Source organism: Armigeres subalbatus, chromosome 2 (genome assembly GCF_024139115.2).
Source record: "Armigeres subalbatus isolate Guangzhou_Male chromosome 2, GZ_Asu_2, whole genome shotgun sequence".
Classification (NCBI taxonomy): Eukaryota; Metazoa; Arthropoda; class Insecta; order Diptera; family Culicidae; genus Armigeres; species Armigeres subalbatus.
The window spans coordinates 119,079,244-119,105,867 of NC_085140.1; the positions used below are offsets into that span (position 1 = coordinate 119,079,244).

Genomic DNA, 26,624 nt, shown 5'->3' on the forward strand with positions numbered 1-26,624 from the left:
CATAGAGACCGGTTTTGGGAAAAAAAAATTTTATGATAAATTCAGATTTGTATCAATACAAACATGTGTGCACAATATTCAATTTTAATATATCTTTTGATTGTGGTGTATTTTTGATCTGTATTTTAATCAGTTTTGTGTCAAAACCTTATTTATAAACTTCAAATCTTATAATAATTTTGCCTATGCCGCGAAAATTTACATTTTCAAGTGTATTTTCATGTTTGAATTGAATTTTAATGCGGTTTTCACGTTGATGCATATGTGGAGCATCCTCTTATAGATCATATAACTTTTACATGATAAAACTTGTCAATAAGCTCAAAATGAGGGTGGCTCATATTGCCCCGTATGTTCATATTGCCCCTACTGCCCCTAATAGTCATTCTCGTCTTATGAAGAAAGCGAAAATCAGACCGCATCGTGCTTTCGTGCTGTGCGGTTCTTTCTCTCTTTGCGGAAGGAAGTTTTTAATACTACCCGAAGCTATTTTAATTTCAACAGTGCTTCTCAGCGTTACGATCTTTGCAAGGACCCGTGCCTTCGTTTTACGTTGGACCCGTTTGCGGAAGTAAAATTCCGACAAGCGGTGGTAATCCTGCAGGGACACCGTTCTGGGAAAAAAAAACTCTTAGAAGGTCACGTCTCCACGCTCAGCCATGAGCATTAATAAAAACAAGAGGAAGGGGGAGTCTCTGAATTCTCCACTTCCTTCAAAGAAACAAGGTTTCAAGACCGTCCTGCCCAAGCGCGGAAAAAAATAGAAGGAAGCTGGAGACTTCAGATATTCCTTCTAAATCTAATGTTGACATTGTTTCTTCTCCTATCGAACTGAGCAATCAGTTCGATTTGATTAATGATGAAATTGAGCAAATCGAATCTACCTTTAGCCCAGGTGATTCGATTCATGCGAAGAAACAAAGGATTCCGCCAATTGTGGTATCTGTTGCCGAGTTTTCTGGCTTTCGGAATGAAATCTTGAGTAACCTTCAAGGGATCAAGGTTTCATTTCAAATTGCTAGGAAGGGTGACTGCCGCGTTTTGCCGGGATCTTTTGACGATCGCAAACGTCTTCTTCAGTATTTAACTGAGAAGCGCCATAAATTCTTCACATACGACGACAAAACTGAGCGATCGTTCAAAGTCGTCTTGAAAGGTCTCCCCAGTGATGACAAATCACTGGATGAGATTAAAATTGAAACTTCTCAATTACTTGGATTTTCACCAGTCCGAGTAATTGAGATGAAAAAGAAATCCCACTCTGGTACTTCCCAGAGGGGCATTTCTCAAGAATTTTATTTAGTTCATTTTAACAAAAGTGAACTAAATACATCCAGGTTTTTTTTTACGCGGTTGGATTTCATTAATTTCTCGGTTAACTCGAACTTTTAGAGCTTTTTAAATAACACCTGATTTTTCTTTGATTTTTTGTGAATTTTTTCGTGGGGTTAACTCATTGTTTCATTGACGCTGAAGGTCTTAAACAACTAAAACCAAACCGTGTAAAAAAACCTGGGTGTAATATGAAAAGTTTGGAAAAGGCCTGTATTATGTCTCATGTCCGTGTTACATGGGAACATTTCCGCAGGCCTGGGGGAAATTTCCAAAACCCCACCCAGTGCCGTAAGTGCCAAAAGTGGGGTCATGGAACCAAACATTGTCACATGGATGCTAAATGCATGATTTGTGGTGGAACCTCTCACGCCAAGGACGCATGTCCTGTGAGAGAAGATTCCAATAAATTTAAGTGCGCAAATTGTGGGGCAATCATAAATCCAATTTCTGGGAATGCCCTTCACGCAAAAAAGTTTTGAATTCCCGTGCAAAATTGATGACGGGAAATTCCAATCGGATCCCAGATTCGACGGGTAGAAATATTTCAAACGCTCAAATTTCGAAACCGGTTACCGGTCGAGCAATTCATACCCACCACAATTCACAAACAAATTTTGACGCTCGTCAACGGGTAGCAAGCACTTCAGTAAATTCCAATTTTTCCAATGTACCTACGTATGCAAACATCGCTGCTGGTAGACAAAATTTCTCTTCTCAAAATGAGGTTTATACCCATGTCCCAACGGAAAATAATGGTCATGTTGCCGATTCAGGTAGCATGTCTGCTTCCGATTTTGATTTTTTAACTGAACAATTGCACCACATGATTGATGCAATGTTCAAAGCAAATACCATACCTGAAGCTGTTCAGGTTGGTATAAAGTACACAAAAAATTGTTATCGGACTCCGTTTTAATGGATCCAAATAATTGTGTGAAAGTTCTAAATTGGAATGCCCGCTCTCTAAAGGGTAAGGAAGATGAATTATTCAACTTCCTAACAGTTCATAATGTGCATATTGCCATTATAACTGAAACGTATTTAAAACCAGGACTCTCCATTAAAAGAGATCCAAATTATTTTATCTACAGAAATGATCGTCTTGACAGCGCCTGTGGTGGGGTCGCCATTGTCATTAATAGACGTATCAAACATAAATTATTTTCTTCGTTCGAAACCAAAGTTTTTGAAACCTTGGGAGTTTCTGTTGAAACAAATTTTGGACAATTTTCCTTCATTGCAGCCTACTTGCCTTTTCAATGCAATGGGCAGCAAAAGAATTTGTTGAAAGCTGATCTTCAAATTCTGACTCGCAACAAATCAAAATTCTTCGTAATTGGTGACTTCAATGCCAAACACCGTTCATGGAATAATGCTCAAAGCTTGAAGATTGTTCTGCGGGATATTATACTATTCAATATCCCAATGGCCCTACTTGTTTTTCTTCCAGTCGAAATCCTTCTACAATTGATTTAGTTTTAACGGATTCAAGTCAGCTGTGTGGCCAATTGGTAACTCATGCTGACTTTGACTCTGATCATCTTCCTGTGACGTTTGAAATCTCACAAGAAGCCATTTATAATCCAATCAGCTCTACTTTTAATTATCATAGAGCTGATTGGGATTTATATAAAACGTATATCGATAGGAATTTTGATGTTGATATTCCTCTCGATACCAAAAGTGATATTGATAATGCTCTCGTATCTTTAACAAATTTAATTGTCGAAGCCAGAGGCATTGCAATTCCGAAATGTGAAGTTAAATTCAACTCCATTATTATTGACGACGATCTTCAGCTACTGATCCGTCTTAAAAATGTGAGAAGAAGGCAATACTAAAGAACTCGCGATCCCGCGTTGAAAGTTATTTGGCGAGATTTGCAAAATGAAATTAAAAAACGTTTCGCTATTCTGAGAAATACCAACTTTGAGAATAATGTCTCGAAGTTGGATCCCAGTTCGAAACCCTTTTGGAAATTAACAAAAATTCTTAAAAAACCTCAAAAGCCAATTCCAGCGCTTAAACAGGGAAATAAAATTTTATTAACAAATGGCGAAAAGGCTCAAAAACTTGCTCAGCAGTTCGAGAGTGCCCATAATTTTAGTCTAGGTCTCACTAGTCCAATTGAGGATCAGGTTACACGGAGCTTCGATGACATTCTCAATCAAGAGAATGTTTTTGACCCTTCGTTGGGAACTAATTTGGATGAAGTGAGATCTATTACTAGAAAATTTAAAAATATGAAAGCCCCGGGTGATGATGGTATTTTCTACATACTTATCAAAAAACTTCCTGAGAGCTCTTTATCTTTTTTGGTTAATATATTTAACCAATGTTTTCAACTGGCATACTTCCCAGACAAATGGAAAAACGCCAAAGTTGTTCCAATTTTGAAGCCGGACAAAATCCAGCTGAGGCTTCTAGTTATCCTTGATCAGTTTACTTTCTTCAATAAGCAAATTGTTTGAAAAGATTATTTTAAATAGAATGATGGTTCATATTAATGACAATTCTATTTTTGCCGATGAGCAATTTGGTTTTCGCCATGGGCATTCAACCACTCATCAGTTATTAAGAGTTACGAACTTAATTCGGCTCAACAAATCTGAAGGATATTCGACTGGAGTTGCTCTTCTTGATATAGAGAAAGCATTTGATAGTGTTTGGCATGAAGGTTTGATTGTAAAATTGATGAATTTTAATTTTCCTCTGTACATTATTAAACTGATCCAAAATTATTTATCAGATCGCTCACTGCAGGTAAACTATCAGAATTCTAAATCTGATAGATTACCTGTAAGAGCTGGTGTTCCCCAAGGCAGCATACTGGGGCCCATATTGTATAACATTTTACTTCTGACTTACCTGATTTACCACCAAAGTGTCAAAAATCTTTGTTCGCAGATGACACAGGTCTCTCTCAGCCAAAGGGCGTAGCCTTTCTGTGTCATTTGTAGTAGATTGCAAAAAGTTTGGATATTTTCTCCACTTACTTGCAAAATGGAAAATTTCCTGAATGCTTCCAAAACTCAGCTTATAATTTTCCCACTTAAGCCAAAAGCTTCTTATTTGAAACCTTCTAGCAGACATATTGTCACTATGAATGGGGTTCCAATTATTTGGTCTAGCAAAGCTAAATATTTAGGACTTCTGCTAGATCAAAAATTAACTTTCCAAAGTCGCACTGAAGGCCTTCAAGCCAAATGTAACAAATATATTAAGTGTCTATATCCACTTATAAACAGAAAATCAAAACTTTGTCTTAAGAACAAACTTTTAATTTACAAACAAATTTTTAGACCTGCCATGTTGTATGCAGTGCCAATATGAACTAGTTGCTGCAATACCAGAAAGAAGGCACTCCAGAGAAATCAAAATAAAATTTTGAAAATGATTCTGAAGTTGCCTCCGTGGTATAGTACCAATGAACTTCATAGAATTTCTAATATTGAGACATTACAACAAATGTCCAACAAAATAATTTCCAATTTTAGACAAAAATCGTTGCAATCTTCTATTGCAACGATTAACTCCTTGTACCCTTAGTATAAAATAGGTTAAGTTTAGTTTAAGTTGAAAACATTGTAATTCCTACATGGTTCAATTCAACCAGAGGAAAAAAATTCTAACCGCCAGAGGCAATTGAAATGTATTAATAATAACTAAAAATATGACATAGCAAATAAGGATGATAGTGTTAAGAAAACACGGAACACCTAGTCAAGAGATGAATGCATGTATTAGATAATTTGCAAATAAAATTAGCTAAAAAAAAAAAAAAAAAAGAAAGCGAAAAAATAGTCTTTGTCATTGCACGACGCAACAGCTATTTGATTTCTTTGTGCCGACATAATGACGTCTCAAATAAACAAAGTAGGAACTTTGGTAACAATATATCTATAACATTTAAAATGCCTTCATAACATTTAAAATGCCTGTGGCATTTCGTGCTATCACGATGAATATTTGTCAGCCCTAACGGTAGGGATAGAGTGACATACTAAGGGGCATTTACAAAATACAAAACGCTGGAGGAGAAAGAAGGCGACCAGGTTGAGCGTTATGATCCATACAAAAAAAATTAAACGGTCCATACAACATACGTTACGAGGGGGAGGATGGGATTCCAAAATCATCAAATTTAGAGTTACATAATTTGTGAAAGAACCCTAATACTTCACTCCATCACGATTGACTTCTGCTTAATAGGGCCGAGAATTCGTTCCAAATGCTCATCCAGTCTGGCTTTGAATTGGTCCATATGAACCTGGAATTTCCAGTAAGTGGCAGTCATTAGCCGGTGATTACGTTCCGCCCTTTGAATATTTCACCCATCGCTGTGATTTTTCTTTCAACCTTATTAGGTAGTATGATTTGACATCACCGTGGTAAACGAAATCTGACTCCTCTTTTGATTTGAATGTGCTACAACAATGTGCGCGAAAAGAGCTTATTCTGAAAATAGATTGCGAATATTGGACCATGGGCTTGAATTCATCAGTAACCAGTCGGCAATATCGGTAATATCGGCTTACGCGTGTTTAATAATTCGTCGATCATCTCTATTATAGAGAGTATACTGCCCATGATCGCATATTTGTAACATTTGCATTTTGGTTGATTTTGTAAATCGTTTGTAAATCCACCCCACAAATTAAATCATTTCCAGCTTACCACGGATAAGCAAGATAGTAAAGCCTATTTTACTGTTATGGGATTAGATGCAGTACATTAAGCTTTCTGAACGATTCGAAGGCTTTTTACAAAATGAACAAAAATGCGAGTGTTACAAATATGCGATCATGGGCAGTATAATACCCCTTCCAGTTTTCCAAAAAAAATCACGGTCTCCTTTTCTAACACGTACATTGATCAATAAAAGCTACAAGTAGTAGCACATGTTCACCGCCTTCAAAAAAATTATTTACGCATCATTTTTTAATAATTTGTACTTACCTTATAACTCGATGTTTTCAAAAGTATTGGTGTAGAAACCACGTCTTTGGCAAGGTGGACAAAACTCGACGACGTATCTTTCAGGAGAACGAGACACGCAAGTAGTAAAGTAGCCACACCAATTAGGACAATAAAATAATATTTTGTTAAAACCACAGAATGTTTGAACTGCATGCTCCCGATCGTATCTAGCAACAAAAGAATCCTCTGATATGCTCCGCGTTTCGAGAGTAGTATTTCCTGGTCTAAATGCTTTACATCGGTTGCTCACAGTTTCAGCAAATACTCCAATCTGAATAAATGTGCCTTTAGCTTAAATTCATCATTATTCTAACATATATTTCATATTTGTGATGATTGCGAGTTAGTGGACCGTCTATCGTAGCTTTTTAGCTTGTTCGAAAATAAAATCAAACCAATACAATAATTACGCAAAAACAAAACTCAAAACAGAAAATCTCCATGCTTCGTACGGGAAATGATTAGTAATCTTTACAGCAGGTAACTGTATCTGGTTGTCAACAAGTATGGAACATTTCAACAGGAAATTTTGGCTTGCGGCTCAAGCATGAACGGGCGGCGGTCTCAACAAAGAAATAAACGAAGCTTACTGAAACAACAAAACTTAAACGATATTCTACTGATTCGTGTCTCTACAAGTTATTTTGTTCTGAAGGGTGAAAATAAATTAAATTATGTCGGAATAATCAAAATACACCATTTCATCGTGCTTTTGTTAGAAATACGTTTTGTTCAATTCGATATCTACATCGCTTCGGAACGATTCGCCTTCGATTATTTCATCGTTGAAATGCAACGGATTCAACAATCCGGTGGTTCTGTCAAGCGTTGTTTGCCTTTTTCTGGCTTTCTAACAGAAGGTCGCGCGTTTGGAATGGAACCCGGGATAGAGAAGATCAAGTGATGTAACAAATCCAATGAAATGTGATTCTGTACAATAATTTTGAACAAACTAATAAACTAACTGAGAAGTTTGACATTAAACCAAAGGCATATTATCTTTGTGTGTTGCTGCAACCGTGTGCATTATTTTCTTGCTCGGTTTATTTTTCTTTTCGATTTTTTCGATCTGATAGGGAATTCTTTTGCTCTTTCTCTTGGCGGAACGTAGAGCACGCGGTTGAGTCAATATCTGAGGTCTCAAGGAAAAGCGAAACCAACAGAATTGGGTACATTTCTCTGGCAGTTTTTGGTAGCTTGCTTGTTTTTTTGTATGTGGCTTCTTTTCTAGCTTGCTTTAAATCGATACCCAGGGGAATCGATTGGAGGGCAATTGATATTGTATCGGAAAAGAAAAACTAGCTGAACACAAATATGTTTTTTTTAACTCATTTAATATGAAAAGCTTTCAATTTTATTTCGTGTTTACTTTTCTTTATCTCTTCATTTGTTTGCAATGTACATTTTTATCTGCCTAATCAAATTCTTACAATCGACGATGCTGACATTTCAAATTATTTGATTAAAGGAAAACTTAATAAACAAATAGTTTCTAGCCTAAGCCGAATGTTTTCTTTGTTTTGTGTAGTTTATTGGAATTCCGGTATTTCTCATAAAAAGAAATAATAAGTAGGTAAGTCAATAGCAAAAATTACAAAAAAAAAATCGATAATATTTGATAAAACCAAACATAAAAAGAAATGAATGCTGACAGATGTTGCAACATTTTGCTTTTCTTCAATTTGAATATTCTACCATCGAACATACGAATCTAAAAAATTTCGTTTCTTCCCGAATGTCTCATTCCGTTCTTTCAAATGCACAATGAATAGGTATATTTTCATTATTTTAGCCTTGCGGAGAGTGTTGCTCCAAGGTTCAACACACCCAGAAACGGGCCAATCAGTGCTGCTCGTTCTCTCAGTACACAGGCATTCGTCTATGATTTAATTTATTTTTCTTATGCTCTTTTCTTCAAAAGACCACTTGTTGTTCTACTGTGACATGACTCAGTCGCACGACAACGCATGCAAGTCATGCGTGCTGTTTTGTTTAGGAAACAAATAATAGCTTGCTTTACTAATCTCTACTAAGGATACTTTTGTTTCTTGATGTTTGTTGTTTTCAACATTAAATTACTCGTATCAGCTAAATTGTTTAAGTGCTAGTATTTTTTGTTCAGTAAATGATCTGCAGTTGTGTTGAGGGAGATAAGATATTAACTTTGTGTTTGACTATATAATTGTTATGTTCTTAGATCCTAGGGTCAATTTGATTGTAATGCCTCTTTCTCATTGTGTTTTTACTCTGCAACGTTGCGGAGATTTGCTGCTACGTCATTTTTTTTCTTTCGTTACGATAGGCATATCGAGAAGTGCTCTACCACGATTGGAGTTGAATGGGACGTGGCATCAGCAGATTGTTTATCGTTAGTCAGGACATTAAACGGAAGTGGAGAACTGGGAATGTCGCTTGAAAGCTATGCATGTATTGTTAGACTTCTGGAGCTTTGCTTATTCTTAGGAACAGGAAAAACCAATCGTAAATGCTGTCCATTTCCATTTGTTCAGTCTCAAGAGATGCTTTATGTATAGGCTTTGTTTTGTTTGCTGTTTGTCATGGAATATTTTGAATTAACTTGACTAAGGACAGACAATGAACCAATAAGAGCTGACAAGTTGACGGCGAATAGGTTCAATAAGAATGAAAAATCTAGAATGTTTACCAATTTCTATAGTATTTGGATCGATCATGTACATTAGGAACTTGATAAAAGGTACGTAAAATCTGTGATGTCAATGACGGTGAAATACGAAAACGTTGTTGGAAATATAAAGCAAATTTAATTTTAAAATTTTGGAATTTTATATCGACAGCCTTTGAATGATTACAGTTACAGTTTCAAATTACAGCTCCCAAAAACCTCGAAACTTCAAAAAATTGTAAAATTTTGAATTTCTCTATTTTTCAACTCGTAACATCTGAGTGAAGTCCAAGATACGAGCATATGATATCAGGCTGGTTGTGATTATCACATGTAGTATTCAAAGTTCGTACATCGTCTACCCAAATCAGTAATCAAGCAAAATTTGGATATTCCAATGCAATGCGTAAAAGGTGGGTTATCGTAAACAAAGGGGAGCTCAAAAATAAAATTTGCTCTAAAACTTTCAACCTACAGTGTTTCTGCTCCACAATTCGGACTCATGTACCCATATTCAAGGACAAATATTCAAAACCTTGTGATTCAGTGAACAACGATTGTGTGTGATTGAGTGCGAATACAACTTATATATGAACATGTTTTGAATAGTGGAGCAGATATCGTTTATTTTAGGTCACGCAAAATTCGTAAAAAAAAATGGGAGGCTGAAAGTTATACTGCCGTGAGAAGAACTCACAAACTAAATCAACTAAACTGAGGATATTGGTAATGAGATTATGCAATTTACTTCCATATATAAATGGATCGCTATTCTGGTTACTTTCAATTCTAAAATAATTGTGTAGTTGGTCACAGATAAAATGTATGCCCATATAGATGTCATAATCGATCAGTTAAAAAAAAGTATTAAAACACAGGACACAGTTTACTTAAACGCTAAGGCTAAAAAGAGACATATACCTCAAGATTACTGCACAGTGGGGTATGACTGCACAAAACCCACAATCTAGGCCTTTGTCTACAATTTCAAATACTTTGGAATGCACGATAACTTCTCACCTACACACTAAGGTTTTAGAATTTGTTGAATGCTTCTCTGAAAAAAGCGCGTCTAATCTATATATATACAATACTGTTAATTATAAGGGCACTATATGTACAATAATCCTAATCTCGATTCGCGCACCACTTTCCCTTCTTCGAGCCGTGTCTCTCCAGGAAAGAAGAAATCGTGCATACCATTCTCTTTACCGCGCGACCCATCACATGGGCTCGCAAAAATCTCATCACGATACGGAATAAAAAATAAATCCGAAAAATGGTAAAATAAAGAACAAACGAAAATAAAACAGAATCTCTAGTAGCGACTTACTTGCTGGTGCAGCTGGATATGGGTTGTGCCACCGTCGTGTTTAATCTGTACCGGGGCCAATGGCGGCGGCTGGGCTACCACGGCCTGCTGCTGGGACGGCTGAATGGCCAAGTAGATTTTCGTCGGTCCGAGAACACCCTGCTTACCGTTCGATTCCTGGGCTACTCCACCAAAATAAAATCAATACATTAGTTTAATCATGCGAATTACGTGTTGCATGCGATGGATTACTAACCTTTGAGCAGCTGTTGTTTGACCTGTTGCTGCACTAGGGCGGACTGCGCAGGGGTAAATTCGGAACCTTGCAAACCTTGCAGCACTATTCGCGGGCCCTGCTGAGTCTGTATCACCTGGGCAGTGACGCATTTGATGACCGTTCCTGGCGGTTGGCCTTGCAGTAAGGTCTGCTCCACCGGATCCAGTGCCTGCTGCTGTTGTTGAGTCGCTGCAGCAAGCTGCTGGAACGTAGTTTGAGAGGTTCCTGAAGCGTTGAATGCTTGCTGGACGACCGTGGTTTGTGCTATTGGCTGCTGTACAACCTGCTGGATGGTCGTTTGTTGCACCGGAGCGGCTTGCATGACTTGCTGCATTGGCTGAGCTTGAACTGGTGCAGCAGGAGGATCGACCGCATTTGCCAAAGGAATGATTTGCGCGGTTCCGTTGGGTTGTGTTTTAATGTGGGCAACAACCTGTGCCTGATTATTACCCAAGGGCCGTATTAGCACTTGCTGACCATTGAAATTGGCCAGTTGGAGTTTGCCACTGGACAGCTGTTGTGTTAGGCTTTGGCCTTGGGAGAGAGGAGACGATTGCGCTTGAATAGTTTGAACCTGTGGCTGCGGGGTTGATTGTGTAGCAACAGGTTGCTGTATCTGTATCTGAATCTGCTGGGGTTGCTGAGGCTGTGGCGAGGAGGTAACGATTTGATGCACTTGCTGTACTTTCGGTTGTACCTGTTGGATTGGCTGTATCTGTTGGATCGGTTGGTTCTGCTGGATTTGAATGGGTTGATTGCTGATAATCTTTTGACCGCCACCTATCATAATCCGTTGGCCACCGATCATGATCTGTTGCCCTGGTGAGGCAACGATCTGTTGAACTACCTTTTGCCCACCGGCTTGGTTGATAATAATCTGCTGGGGAGATGTAGCGTTCTGGATTAGAATCTGCTTCTGCACGGGCTGGCCGGTGGGAGTTGTGGCGACCAGAACCTTCTGCGTCTGCACCGGACTCTGACCAGAGTTGGATTCAACCACGACTTTTTGCCCAGCGTTTTGCAGCAGTTGCTGTAAATTGGATTGTGTAACAACTTTCTGAACTGGACTTCCTGTTGTGGTTATCAGCTGTCCACTTGAGGTGATAATTTTCTGCACTGTTCCCTGCTGATTGTTGATGATTATCTTCTGCGGAGTAACCGGCTGTTGCGGTGTCGTACTGGTCGCTTGCACCTGAGGGAGAAAAGGATGATAAATGAGGTAATTTTAACTGTAAGCCATGTCTGATTGTTTTTTTTTTTTTTTTAGGAAGGTTGACTGGCGGGACTCTGAATAGAGTAGAAACCTCTGCACCAGGCCTTTGATGATACCGTTGCATAATTCCGTTCGAAGCAGTTTGCCAGCCGTACACGGAACATGTCGTCCAAGAAGACGCTGTTGCAACTGAATCAGAGGGAATTACGTTCATAGACAGTCAGAGAGGTCTCATGCTAACTAACATCGTAATCGTTTATAGTCATTTTTGTCATTTTCTTGTCAGAGTCACATAATTTAGCCAGTTTAGACGTCTATTGTCATTGTACGCGTTCAAAATCAACCGAAGCAGTTTATCCGACTCACATGGTACATGCTGCCCAATGCTTCATCGTAGAAACTGAGACGGAAGTTTTTTTTTATCAAATATAAGAAAGTGTTCAATTCCCGATTTATGAAAAATGACGAGCTAATAACTTTTGAAGCAGTTTTCCAGCCGTACAAGGATCATGTCGTCCATTAAGACACTGTTGAACTGGGTCAAAAATAATGTCTTTTACAACTTTAATAGATATTCTCTCCCATTATCTCATTCTTAATTATATAGATTGATGTGTACGATGTCATTTTTGTCTTTATGGTCAGAAGGTATGAAGTATGGGTTCCTCGAATTACTTTGTTTACCTAAGATATTGGTTCTTCATGGTTTCGTTCTGTGTCAATACTCTCAAACACAATGTAAATTATGTCTTGTAAAAAGTTGAAACTGTTCGTGCATTTGGTCTATTTTATTGTTATTCATTTGTCAAGGTAGTCTAAGACTATTATAATGTTCTAAGAAGTAGCTTAATCGTTTCTAAACTGTCAATATCTATAATGTACTAATTATCAGCTATGAGTCAGCTATAGGATTCACTTTTCGGTGGCAAAGTAAAGCTTCATCACGCCTATTCCCTACTACTAGTAAAAATTATCGAGAATGAAGCCGTCATAAGATTGTTCATATACCATCATTATAATGTGTGGTATTTTTTATTATTGCTCTTCGAAGTGAGGCATAACAAAATAAAACTGGCGCCACGTTCCTAGTTTTGGAAAAACTTCTACTCAGTGAATCCAGCAGTCGATTCCCTACAAATGTCTTGAATACTTTGTTTTTCAATAAATGCCTAGCTAGCTAAATGTAAGCGTGGCTACGACTCATCGTCACAGGGAACGCATCAGAAAAGTATTGCCGAAAAGAAGAGAACTCACATCATTATCACTGATGAAAAAGGCCTCTGCCTGACTGCACTACCATTCAAGGCTCCAAGACACGATGTCCGTTGGATTACATGCATATTAGACCTGTTCACCATTTTCAAAAGTATTCCAGATTCAAAGTGCCACCCTCTATTTCGATTAGTATCTTAAATGAAGTCTCTGACCAATTTTCAGCCAAATCCATGTAAATTTGGAGGTGCATCAAACGAGATTTGTGATTTTTTAGACTTTTTCGTAGAAATGTCGTCTCAATGCATCAATTTAACTCCACATAATAAAAGGATTAATCGTTGATAGCTTCTTTAGACTAATATCTACCACTTTGTCATTGATACTAGGATGTTTAAATGGCTTATTCTATAATTTTTATTAGATTTAGCTGAAAAAATGCCTGAAAACCAGAAAAATAATTTTAGGTACTTCTGGGGGTAGTATAAATTTTCAATATGTGCCCAATTCAATTTTTCCTTTCATTTCCTTCGAGTGTTGCGGAAGTTTCGTCCATACATCACTTTATTCTGAAAAATAAACTTCGCCATGTAATAATGCAGTTTTCATGAAATACTCAACATTTGAATAGGGTAGTCAAGCAAGACCATTCCCCCCATGCTAAAACAAAGTTGACCATGATTTATGAGCAATGTCATCCAGTATTTTCGACCCACTGATATGGATCTAGAGTGGGCTATGTGGTAGTGTCAGGGCCTGCAGATCAAGAGGTCCACGGTTCGAGGCGCCTAGCAGTTGAAAATATTTTATTTATCAAGCCATGTATTCAATTCCATTTTGTCGATAATCTGTTGTCGCGGTCGGAAACATACTTTAAATTGAACGTGATAAAAAAATCTTATGTGGTTTAAAAAACATCGTGATTTACTAGTTATCCTCTCCTTAGTTATTGTACCACACTCATGGCACAACGAACATCGAACAAAACCTGATCGATCCTCCCATTAACAAACCATTACTTCACAATTGATGACTGCAATGATGGACATATACTTATTATAATCTCAATCAGTGAAAGTTGTTTGAAATTAGTCAGTGGCATGAGTGATGCAATAACTAGGAGGAGGGTATAGGATCAATAACATTCAAATGTAGTTAACGACCCCAAAAGGTCATTGAAAACATGGCATTTCCATAAGACTTGACAAGAAAAAATCTTTATCTACTCGGCGCCTCGAACCGTGGACCTGTTGATCTGCAGGCCCTGACACTACCACATAGCCCACTCTAGATCCATACCAATGGGTCGAAAATACTGGATGACATTGCTCATAAATCATGGTCAACTTTGTTTTAGCATGGGGGGAATGGTCTTGCTTGACTACCCTATTCAAATGTTGAGTATTTCATGAAAACTGCATTATTACATGGCGAAGTTTATTTTTCAGAATAAAGTGATGTATGGACGAAACTTCCGCAACACTCGAAGGAAATGAAAGGAAAAATTGAATTGGGCACATATTTAAATTTATACTACCCCAGAAGCACCTAAAATTATTTTTCTGGTTTTCAGGCATTTTTTTCAGCTAAATCTAATAAAAAGTCATAGAATAAGCCATTTAAACATCCTAGTATCAATGACAAAGTGGTAGATAATAGTCTAAAGAAGCTATCAACGATTAATCCTTTTATTATGTGGAGTTAAATTGATGCATTGAGACGACATTTCTACGAAAAAGTCTAAAAAATCACAAATCTCGTTTGATGCACCTCCAAATCTTCATGGATTTGGCTGAAAATTGGTCAGGGGACTCCATTTAAGATACTCATTGAAACAGAGGGGTGGCACTTTTAATCTGGAATACTTTTGAAAATGGTGAACAGGTCTAATGCATATGCCGTAAATTGGTGCGTCAATGCCAGATATGTAACGCGGCACCAAACAAAAATAGTCAACATGTGATACCACCACGACAGGATATGTCTTTGGTTGCCATATCAGTGCTAATGGCGTAAGCCGACCCACCGCGGCAAGGTAACATATCCGAGGGGAAGGAACTGTAAGCCATGTCTGATTGTTACAATACATAAATACAGTGTTGACCCGATTATGTCGCTCCCCGATTTTGTCTGCCATGCTGACCATGTCGAGGTTGGCTGGGTTCAATTCCCGCTGCCGGTTCATTTTTCGCGGTTTGGAAATTTTCCCGACTTTCTTGGGCAAGTATCATCATATTAGCCTCATGATATTCGAATGCAAAAATTGTAATTGGCTTAGAAACTTCGCAGTTAATAACTTTGGAAGTGCTTAATGAACACTAAGCTGCGAGGCGGCAATGTCCCAATTCAGTGAATCAAATAATGAACCATCCTGAAAAGTAATTCAAGTATTCACCAGTAGGAGGTAACCAATGGGATAACTTTTATTCGTAGAGCGTAGTTTGGTTATCTGGAACTTTGCCCCTAAAAATTACGCGTGTGACTTTGATGCATACTGTATACTACGACTACCCTTATTTGCGTGGCAGTCCGATTTCAGTTTTCTCCGACTGGACTTTCAGTTGCCGTTGAATTTTCCAAACTCGTTTTACAGAAATACAAGAAAATATAATCAATTGATAAAAGAAACTGGAATCTTTCTAAAAATTTGACATAATATTCTTTATCTGTATATACATTTTGGTAGGGGATAATTGAAGCCTGTCCACGTTAAATTCCGAACACTGGGATAATGGTCAATTTTGACGAGAATGGAAACATGCTGAAAGCTGCACATAAAGCGGAGATATTCAGCTGTCATGTAAATTGATCGTCTCAGTGCTTTGTGAAAATGTAAAAAAGTCGCATTGGAAAATAGGTGTCCAAAATTTAACGTGGACTTTAGGGTGGCTCGAAAAACACTTTTCGATATTTTTTATCGGCCGCCCTCTTATTCGGTTCTATTTGATGCCCTGATGCTCTGGACAAAACTTCAGCCAAATCGCGTTGACACGTTTGGGCGGTGCTAAACTTGTTGGAAGTTTATATGGAAACATGTATGCAGAAACATCCAAAAACAGTGATTTGCAGTTGGACGGCATAATTTACGATCAAGAACAATGATACTCATTCAGTTCTTGTAGAATAAAATACAGAATGTTATGCTGAAAACCGCGAGAATATTAGAGTTTATCACGCGAAGATATTAGCATTTTACTGGAGTGTTGTAGGGGTGAATTTATTTCTTTTCAAAGGTAAAAGAAACGAAATAGGGGGAAAGACGGCTTTGGCAGGTTTTGTTCTATTATTGGCAGGGGGGTTTTTGTTGACCAAATTTAATTAAATTTGGCCACCATATTCTTTGATATGCAAAGAATGTTTAGGCCAAATTTGAGCATAATTGGTTATAAAAACCCCCCTGCCAATAATAGAACAAAACCTGCCGAAGCCGTCATTTCCCCTATGCTCAAACCCCACTCCAGAGAAATGCTAATAACTTAGCCGGACAAACTCTAATCTTCTTGCGGTTTTCAGCATAACATTCTGTATTTAATTCCCCAAGATCTGAATTAGTATCATAGTTCTTTATCGTAAGTTGTGTAGTCCAGCTGCAATTTACTGTTTTTGGATGTTTCTGCATACATTTTTGCATATAAACTTCCAACGAGTTTAGCACCGCCCAAACGTTGACCGATTGGGCTGAAATTTTGTCCAGAGCATCAGGGCATCAAATAGAACCGAATAAGAGGGCGGCCCATTCAAAAATTTAAAAAAGTTTTTTTCCGTACTAATTTGAGCCACCCTAGTGGACAGGCTTGGATTTGAGTATATTCTGAACTTTTATGTATAAAGATGGGACAACACAAAGTAAGCCAAAATCGTTAATCGTGAAAAATACTGTATTAAATTATACTGGAACTGGATAAGTATCATATTTTTTATCGTAAATTTTGCCGTCAAACTGCAAATTAATGTTTTTCGATGTTTTTGCATACATTTTCCCATATAGACATACATAAGAAGGGGCCCTCCTTAACCGTGCCGGAAAATGCGCGGCTACAAAGCAAGACCATGCTGAGGGTGGCTGGGTTCGATTCCCGGTGCCGGTCTAGTCAATTTTTGGATTTGAAATTGTCTCGACTTCCCTGGGCATAAAAAGTATCATCGTGCTAGCCTCATGATATACGAATGCAAAAATGGTAACCTGGCTTAGAAACCTCGCAGTTAATAACTGTGGAAGTGCTTAATGAACACTAAGCTGCGAGGCGGCTCTGTTCCAGTGTGGGGAAGTAAGGCCAATAAGAAAGAAAGAAGAAGAACATACATAAGAAAAACTATTTGTTTAAAAACAATAAGTAAAAGGCATGAACACCCACATATATATCAAGCGAAAGGTTTATTTCCTGCTCTTTAGAACAGCCAAATTTGTTAGAATCCTCAAAATTGATTAATCCATAATAGAAACGCATGCACCAGTTGTAGCACTATTCTTATTTTTGGTTCCTTATTTGGCTAATCCCATTGTTTTCTTATGGGATTGGCTAAATTGGGACCACTAGTGCGACTGGTGCAAATAAGCAAAGGACGTCAAAAATTAAGCAAAATCAATTTTTACAATTATGCTTTGCTTGTTTTGGAAGAGATCAAAGGTGTTATCATATCATATGAATATGCTGTATCGATATGAACTTGGTTTGCGGTGATTTGATTGGCCATTTGCAGGGTTCGGATTTCTCACTCACTCACGCGACAACAGATCGATCCACCATCCATTTTATCCGGATAAATTACAGTGCGATAAACTCCGGCACAAGCGATGTTGCGAAAAATTGTTATCCCTCTTCCCATGTTTCGTGAAAATCAAATGCTGCTTACTTTGCTTCTCCGAACTGATTGCATACGACGATGCGCCACGATAAGTAGTAGGTTCAAGACAGCAGTTTTTCTATTTGCTTTCAATCGGTTCGTGTGGTGGCGTGGTTATAGTGGGCGCTCTATACATTTTAAAATTGTTTTGGGTTCGAATCCCGTCGCGGACCTACATTTTTGTGAATATGCTTTTAAAACTTATCTGGAGAAGTGGCGATATGGAGAATTTGGAGGCCCAAAATTAAATTATCCGGCAAGCCGCCGCTCGCGAGTTTATCGCCCGTCTTTCTATCCGGATAAAATATTGTGTGAGAACACTTGCTCAAAGGAGAATTTGGAAAAATTGCACTCCGCTGTTGGGATCAATCCCGGGTTTTTATTCATATGAGTGAGAATTCCGAAGCCTGGCCATTTGACATATAAAGCACTAGTGCGACAACTGATTCTGTAGCCATAACTGGTACATCTATCCCTGAGACGAGACCGGCAAAGACAGCTTCTTTTTCCTTGTTTTGACACTTGTTCTTTTTTCATCACAGTTGACCATCGAGTTTCAACTGTTTCCTTGGCTGTTTCACAAGCCCCGGGTGGACTCTTCTGAGCACAATAAAAGTGTATCCAATTCACGAATTAGTAAATTTATTTTCATAAGGATTTTTATACCGGGAACAAAACACACGTTAATAACTGATTATTAATAAGTCTAACGGATGATTTGGAATACTCGTTTGTGAAAAAGTCTTCGTAAAACAAAATTCATGCGGAATATTTTATTTGGGATTCCAATACTTTCACACAAAAAGGTGCTGGCTACACCTGACAGTTCATGACAGCAGTTGACTGGCAGCAGCTGAAGTTACATTTCTTCCTCTTTGCAAGTCCCGTCCCAGATCTAGCCTAAACTTCCACCGACCAAACGTTGACCGATTTGACTAAAATTTTGTCCAGAGCATCAGGGCATCAAATGGAATCGAAGAGAGCGGCCTATCAAGAAATTTGAAAAAAGTTTTTCCCATACTAATTTGAGCCACCCTAGTGCATGTCTTTCTGCTCCATTTCCAATGAGAAAAAATGAAGTACACCCGATTCTGTTTTTACACGGATATTTTTTACACGGCCGTGTAATTTTTGCAAAGTTGCTCCATTTTCCCCGATTCGTCGAGAAATCATAAAACTTCTTTGCAGATATTTCTTAAACTTAATGGGAGGCCTCTTTACATTGAGATACCCCGCTATTTATACCCTTCGATATATGGCTTATATCCACTCTCAAAGTGTTTTCAATCAGTTTCGGCTTCATCGAAAAGTGGGATAACACTGATTTTAACCATGCATCGGTACTAAAGTTCAAACATATTTTTGCTTCTTCTTATGAGTTCCGAATTCGTTTTTGTACAGAGATCTGATTTCATTGCTTTTGGAATTTCGGAATCTCACCTTAACACAGAGCTCTGATCAGTCAGAGTTTAGCAGATCTACCATATTCGTATCCGCTTCTTTCCTAATTAATCAGGCTTCAAAACCAGCCTAAATTGAGGTACATTTTTGTAATTTACTCCATTGACTCCATCCGAAAGGTACAAAAAGTGGGTCATCTAAAAGCAAGTTATAGTAGTCCATACTCTTCCGACCATTACTCATAAGTATGAACAAGACTGTGAGAACTGGTAGATCTTACTCCGTAATGCACCACAAAAAGGTGTCTACCCTGCATTACGGGCAGTGTTGTCCTACACTCAGGGCAAAAAATTCTGCTCTTTGATTTTACTCCATCTAAACGTTTTTATAGTCTCAACTAAGTTCAACTAATAGAAGGTTATTTGGATTTTCTAAATGTCATGGCAAACTGTAATTGTAATTGTAATTGTAATTTATCAGCCTTCACCCTGGCAGACACTGTCCGCCCATCTACACTTAAGTTAGGTGAAGACCTACCAAGCCTTCACCGTTAGCATGCGCTAGACCGTATAGTACACCGGTTTCCAACCACAAGCAGGCGCTGGGCTTAACCAGTCCCACAAGTGTCGGATACATTAAAGAAAAGAGAGTTGACAGGAAAGGGAAATATTAGTGGAGAAGAGTTGCGTTTGCTGAAACGAGACAAATGAATTATGATTAGTATGGTAATTGTGCACCACGGACGGATGCTAGTCCTTGCATCCCTAGATGTTCGATTCCACGCCTTTCTTTCAACCGATATCTGTAGCTCCGTCTATGTTTGGTGGGAGTATAATCTTTCTGTTCATATGGATTTTCATTTTCTTCAAATGCCGGTCGTCTGTAACAAAAATAATAAAAGGGCCTCCGCCAATTGACCCTGGAATATTAGTAATTGTCCAAATAAAGTTCTTGTTGATATTAAAGTCACTAAAGAAACATTCCAAACACTGGACAACTGCTTCAAAGATACGTTACATTTAAAACAAAATAAAATTAAATCAGTTTCTCGAAAATTTTCACCCAATTCCACGCATCATCTGTTTCTCTGTAATATAAATATAAAATTACTCGTCACATAGGGTAATTCGCCAAATGTTGAACGGCTAATTTCTTCGCCTATTGTTGAACGCACGTGCAATTCTTATGGGAGTTCAACAATAGGCGACAAAATTAGCCATTCAACATTTGGCGGTTTCCCCTAATTGACCCCCTTAACAAGTATAAACTTTTGTCATTCATATTATTGTTATTACTATTAGTTTTCACACAGTCTTATTCTATGGGGTTAAGTCAGGCCTTTTCGTCTGTTCGTCATAGTCATGAAAACCAATATAAGAGACACTTTTCCCAAACTCATCCGTACCAAATCGTAAGCTCAGGAGAAACGTTCTGCTATAGTGGAGTTCTAGCAAATGGATGTTGTTTTCATTGGTTTTAGCCCTTACGACGATGAACGGAAATACCTGCCGTGTCCCTACCAGATTGTTTGCCTAAACATAAAAAAGTCTGACTATATTAAACACTTATGTTATATCCAAAGGATTCGACGTAATTTTATCAATTTTGACGAGAATTGAAACATATTTGAAGCAGCACATTCGTTTCTAAAAGAATCAGCTGTCATATGAATGGAACGTTTCGGTAGTTCGTAAAGTATTTAAGAAGTACACTACAACATTTACATGCACATGCTTTAATAAATCATGTTTACTTTAGTTATCCAAACTCGATCCCAACTACCCCTGAAACAGCTTATTACTGTAGTAATAACGCATCGAATCGGGGAATTCATGCAATGTAACGCAGAGTTTAAACCCTCTCTTGCGTTATGTAATATGCACTAAAACAAACCTCCTAAGAAATTGATGCGTGAAAAAATAAAAGTTATCAGATTGCATAAGCATAAATTTATATTTTAAGTTGATCCGTTTAGTGTTGGATACCTGTTCTAAACACTCATTTGTTTCAAGTTCTATTTCACGCAAGCCCCTTACATTATATAATAATGAGTGCTGACAACTCCAGATACATGAGCAGAACGGAGGTAGGCATAACTTCTAGGATCAACCACTACCTTTTTTCTAATAAATATGAAACTGTCAATCAGCACTTCCAGAGTTACAGGAGCGCGCGCACTGAAAATACACTGGAGTGTTTTCACTGGAGTGTATTTTCAGCGCGCGCGCGCTCCTGTGGCTCTGGAGCGCAGTTTTTTGACAGTTTGCCTCGACTTTTAGAAAATCCAAATATCCTTCTATTAGTTGAACTTACTTAGTTGAGACTATAAAAACGTTTAGATGGAGTAAAATCAAAGAGCAGAATTTTTTGCCTTGAGTGTAGGACAACACTGATTACGGGAAGACATCCTCGTATACAAACTACACAAATGATTTCGCGCACACCTTATTAAAGGTCACCAAAGGCAAAAGATCGAGAACAAAGTATTTTACCTTAGCTGAGATAATTTATCTTCAAATATTGTTTTACGCTTATATCGGATTGCGATAATCTTGTGTGAGCACAAGAGATGGATGTGTGAGATGGATGTATGCTCTCGTCGTCTATCATAATCAATATAGATCAAATTCTGCATACCCTGCTCTCTTTAATATATATTCTCCCTTGTTTTTCTTGAAATTGCATCCATCTACTTGGACAAAGTCGCAGCCTAGCATAGTATTCATTAAGCACTTCCAATACTTCGAATTCGACTGAGATAAAGCATGTTTTAGAGTAACCAGTTTGCTGCTGATCCTGTTACAAAAATTTGACGAAGAATACTCTACTGTGCTAATTTTGTTAGACCTGGAGAAAGCCTATGGTTCGGTGTGGCATGACGCGGTTCTGTATAAAACGCGCCGGGTCCACTTCACCACTCGAGTCCTAAAATAATGATAAAGCTTCCAGGAGGACAGAACTTTGGAAGTCACTGTAGAAGAATAATCATCCGAACACTAACATGCACCGTTTGGACTTTTGGAGTACTCTGTCCTGAGCCCTACATTTTTTTCCTGTTCGGCTGTACCACTGCGACCACTTATCTTTGCCAGTGTAAAGTTCCTGCCCTGGCTTTTGTTCAAGGTCAGCTTTCACGTATGGTTTGTATTTGGTCAGCAGCTCCATGTAGAGCTTCGTAGCATGGGTCTCGGCAACAGTTTTCTGTCGTTTATCACGGTTTGGAAAGTTTTGTATCTTTTAGGCTTTTAACCCTTTATAAGGCAGACCAGTGGCGCCGGGAGTGGGTGGGACAGGTAGGACATGTCCTACGCATGAATTTTCCTGGGTGGGACAGTCAAAGCATTGTCCTACCCATGATTGTGATAAGAACATATGAAGACATTGGATGGCACGAATTTGTGTGTTAGCAGAAGATGATTTTAAAGTTTATCAGAGTCCAAACAATAGTCATAGATGTATTTGGGATCCTAAAGCAATAGACTACTGATTGTTGTTCAGGACTTCAGGCACTTTAAAATCTTTAAAGCGCTCTAAGATGTCTAGGTTTTACAGAGGTGAAATAGAAGTTGCTGAAATTTGCAAATGTGATTATTTAAATATTTCAGATGTTATGATAAATCTTGAGTTGACCAGTTGTAGTCTTAATAGACTGGTATCTCGACTGGGCTCTCCATGTGATACACAATACTAGCAGACGACTCAAGCTATGTTGCTCACTAGGTCACTGCGGCCTGGGTTTGTATTGTGATCATACCGATACATTATTCTTTCTATCTACAGTCTGTCAATTATAAACCGAACAAATAATGGAAGCTCAACATGTACATAGATGTTTTCTGAATAAGTAGTTAATATGTAAATTTAATTATTAGTTACTTGGAGCCGACATTCAATACCTAATAGTAGTCTATGTTGACAACGGGTGGTACTGGTGTCATTTCCATGTAATAATCTTGAACAAAGATGTAATGATATCATTCTGGTAGGGTAGTTACAAAATAGATTAATGCAAGTACTATTCTAATAAATGGACACATTGAAGAGCTTCCCTTATTTTAACACGATTGAGTATCGGATGTTTGTCAATACGTCGTCGAGTTAATTGTATCATATCAGTCACAGTAATGTCATATGTTAAAGTTTCAGTAGTCTAATAGTGATCATTATACAAAATTTCTCTCCAGTTGTTCCGTAATTGCTTTTTGTTGGTCAAGTTCTATTCCCTTTTCTAATATTCAAACCTTTATTATTTATTAAAATAATGAGGTCTAAAATTCAGTTATTCAGATTCAGGGTATACAATATTCAATATAATAGCGGATGAACGCATCATATGGTCTATCCTCATTTCCGTAAGTGGTCAAGTTATTAGTCTTGTAGCAATAATAGTGGTACTAGTTATTCTCTATCTTGTGAGTGCAATGGTCTCAATTAACTATTCTAAACAGAACTCTGTCTCTTGTCTTTCTGTCCACCGATGGTCATGTATTTATTTTCGTTTTTTATTATTTATTTGATATCATTAAATTTCAGTCATTTATTTTACTATCGGTCATTTATTTTATTATAAGGTAAAGGTCAGCGAATTTGTCTTAATACGAGAAACACTAAGTCATGTTCCCTTGTTCCCTATATATCCGCTAATTTTTCTAACTAACCTAATAGAAGGAAGAGAGAAACAGTTTTTTTTGCGTTGATCCATGCAGCTAGAGAGACTAAAATAAAAAGATTATCGAGAAGATATAATAGATACATTCACTATCTCCAATGCCAAATTAGTAAATCTACAAATTCTACTTTTCACTACTAAAATTCTACTTCAGCTATACGGGTACAAAATGAATGATTGTTAGCTACTACTACAAGTATAAATAGATGTATGCTATTTGGATAAGCGTTTGTTTCAGGGTCTTGTTAGTATTAGAGTTATGTTAGTTAGACCCCTACTGAGCCCTGCCGGCACCTCCAAATTTACCAATAGGCAGTTGTTGTTAGATCGTGCGACACTAACCATTAGTTAACTTGGAGGCATGGTACCTCAAGTGTTTGGTATAACTGTTGACCTTATTTAAGTAAGATGTGATAAAAGTTTCTCTACGGAGCTTATTTTCAAACCATTACCATTAAAATAACGATATTCTTGTGAAGGAGATCTAACAAATGGAAAAATATCTTAATTTTTTTAATTTGTTTGAAAATTACTCTATTACTCTATTAAACAACAAAAATAAAAATAAAATAAAAATCTTTTTAAGACACTTGAAATATCAACGTCAAGCCTCTTATCCATGGACAGGGATGTTATGATAAAGCACGATTGAATGGATTAATTAAAGCCTACGGAAAAAGTCTTCTTCAAACCTCAAAAGATCTATTGAAATCTGAGGAACCAGAAACATACCGAAGACCGCTCTTAAAGGGCTCTGAGATTCGAAAACAGATTCTTTGACAATCCTGCGATTTTTTGGTAGTTTGGATCGCTAAATCCTGGAGGTAATATGAAATCCTAGCAGTTAGAAAGAATTTTTTTTATTTCTGTGACCGGTGACTTCTTCTGGAAGCTTGTAAATATATTCGAGGATAAAATCGAGGAAATTTTATCAAATTATATCAATAACAAGAACGCCGCAAGAACTTTTCAAGTTCAGATTATTTCTAGAATTGATTATATTGCAAGAATAACTTTTCCATTTTGAACTGGATTTCATATCAACATGGTACAGTTATGCTTTCAGCGGCAGTATACGTAAAATTTGCATCGATTTCTCAATACCAGAACTGTTGCCCAAATCGGAGACATGATCGGTGATCTAGCGGCTATCGTTTCTGCCATTGAGCAGGAGATCATGGGTTCGATCACAGGCTCGCCTTTTCCTATTCTGTATGCCTGTGACACCGATGGGAGGACGTAGAGTTCTCTGCTCCTTTATCAAATATAGGTGCCCACACTATTAATTCTTTTCCCTCCAGCATTCACAAGAACGTGGTCAGGACAGATCTCGACTGTTGAAGAGTGTCTTGCTTCCAGTGATCAGTCCAAAATTATTATTTTTGTGAACGGATGTAAGTAACGAAATAGTCTTGTAACGCCTGCGAAGCGCTTAATGCTACTGTTAATACCAGAACTGTTGCCCAAATCGGCATTTCCTATTTGTCCTACCCACGACTCCGAACGTGGATGCGCCTCTGAGGCAGACGAATCTAAACAATAAATTAACAAAAACAACAATAGGACACAATGTTGACATGGTATTAAACTCAAATGTATGTTTGTTATACATTAAACAGTTCAGAAACATTGAAAAATTGGTGGCAATATAGTTGCCACTGCCCATCAAGCGGGACAACATTGGTGGCAATATAGTTGCCACTGCCCGGCAAGCGGGAAAACAGGCAACAACAAAAATATAAAAAGATTTTTAAAAATTTGGTTTTACGTAGAACCAGTCAAATCAAGGTACGTTACATTTTTTGGTGAGGAGTCCTAGTCAGAAAACGCATAATAAGTGAAAACAGTCGCGTTTTTTCTCCCAAGGGGGGACACCCTTGGGGAAAAAACACAATTTCGTCAAAAATCCAAAAACCAAATATACAGAAAGGCAAAGCTTTTTTCACGCTAATCACGTAGTAATCTAACACAGGAGATTCAAAATAATTGATACCAACGGGAAAAAATATATCTTTGTCGTTTTTAACGATTTATAACTGAAAATCCTTCTTCCACTCGAAACTTACGATCTGTTCGTAAAAAAAACTGTTCTCAAATTGACATTCCAATTTTTGTATGGCTCAAATTCATCTGGGGTGTTACTAGGTAGCAAAAAAGCCACTACATGGGATATAATACGTAGAGCTCTTGTTAATAAATAGAAAAACATATTATTTGTTGGTGGCAATATAGTTGCCACTGCCTTATAAAGGGTTAATTCAGCTCTTGACTACACCTTCGGGACGTAACTTTGGAAAACGCCGACCTTTTCGGCAACATTAATGTTGATATGTTGGTATTTCTAATGAAATGACTTCCAACCTTTCCCTCCGTCTTTCTACATGCAGTTCCCGGTTTCCTTTTTGCTCTACGCTTGCCATCCAAAGTCAATGGGTCATAACCCTTTCGGTACTCTTGAAACGGTTGAGTCACTGATTTCAGCATTTTTCCTAAAGCAAGATGGAACAGCTTCGAATTTTCCAAGTCAGCGTACACATTTCTTTCACGTTTCTACACTTGACTCACTTCCATCTTGAGCGCAAAACAAACCAAACTAACCATATTACACAGATAAACTGTGTAATATTTGGTTAACCCTTTCAGGACGGATGGGTATATGCCTTGGAAAGATTCCGCTTCTGAGATCATGCAAATAAATCTGGCTTGTTTGAATCCCAAATCACATCGTTTGATAGT

At 37.8% G+C, this 26,624-nt stretch overlaps 1 protein-coding gene across 1 annotated transcript in view; it reads right to left on the reverse strand.

Moving 5' to 3' along the window:
* LOC134209186 (nucleosome-remodeling factor subunit NURF301-like) overlaps positions 1 to 26,624 on the reverse strand; it is a 130,961-nt gene that overhangs the window by 80,360 nt on the left and 23,977 nt on the right. The window contains 2 exon segments of the mRNA XM_062685169.1: positions 10,293 to 10,453; positions 10,528 to 11,740. Coding sequence (XP_062541153.1) covers positions 10,293 to 10,453; positions 10,528 to 11,740 — 1,374 coding nt within the window.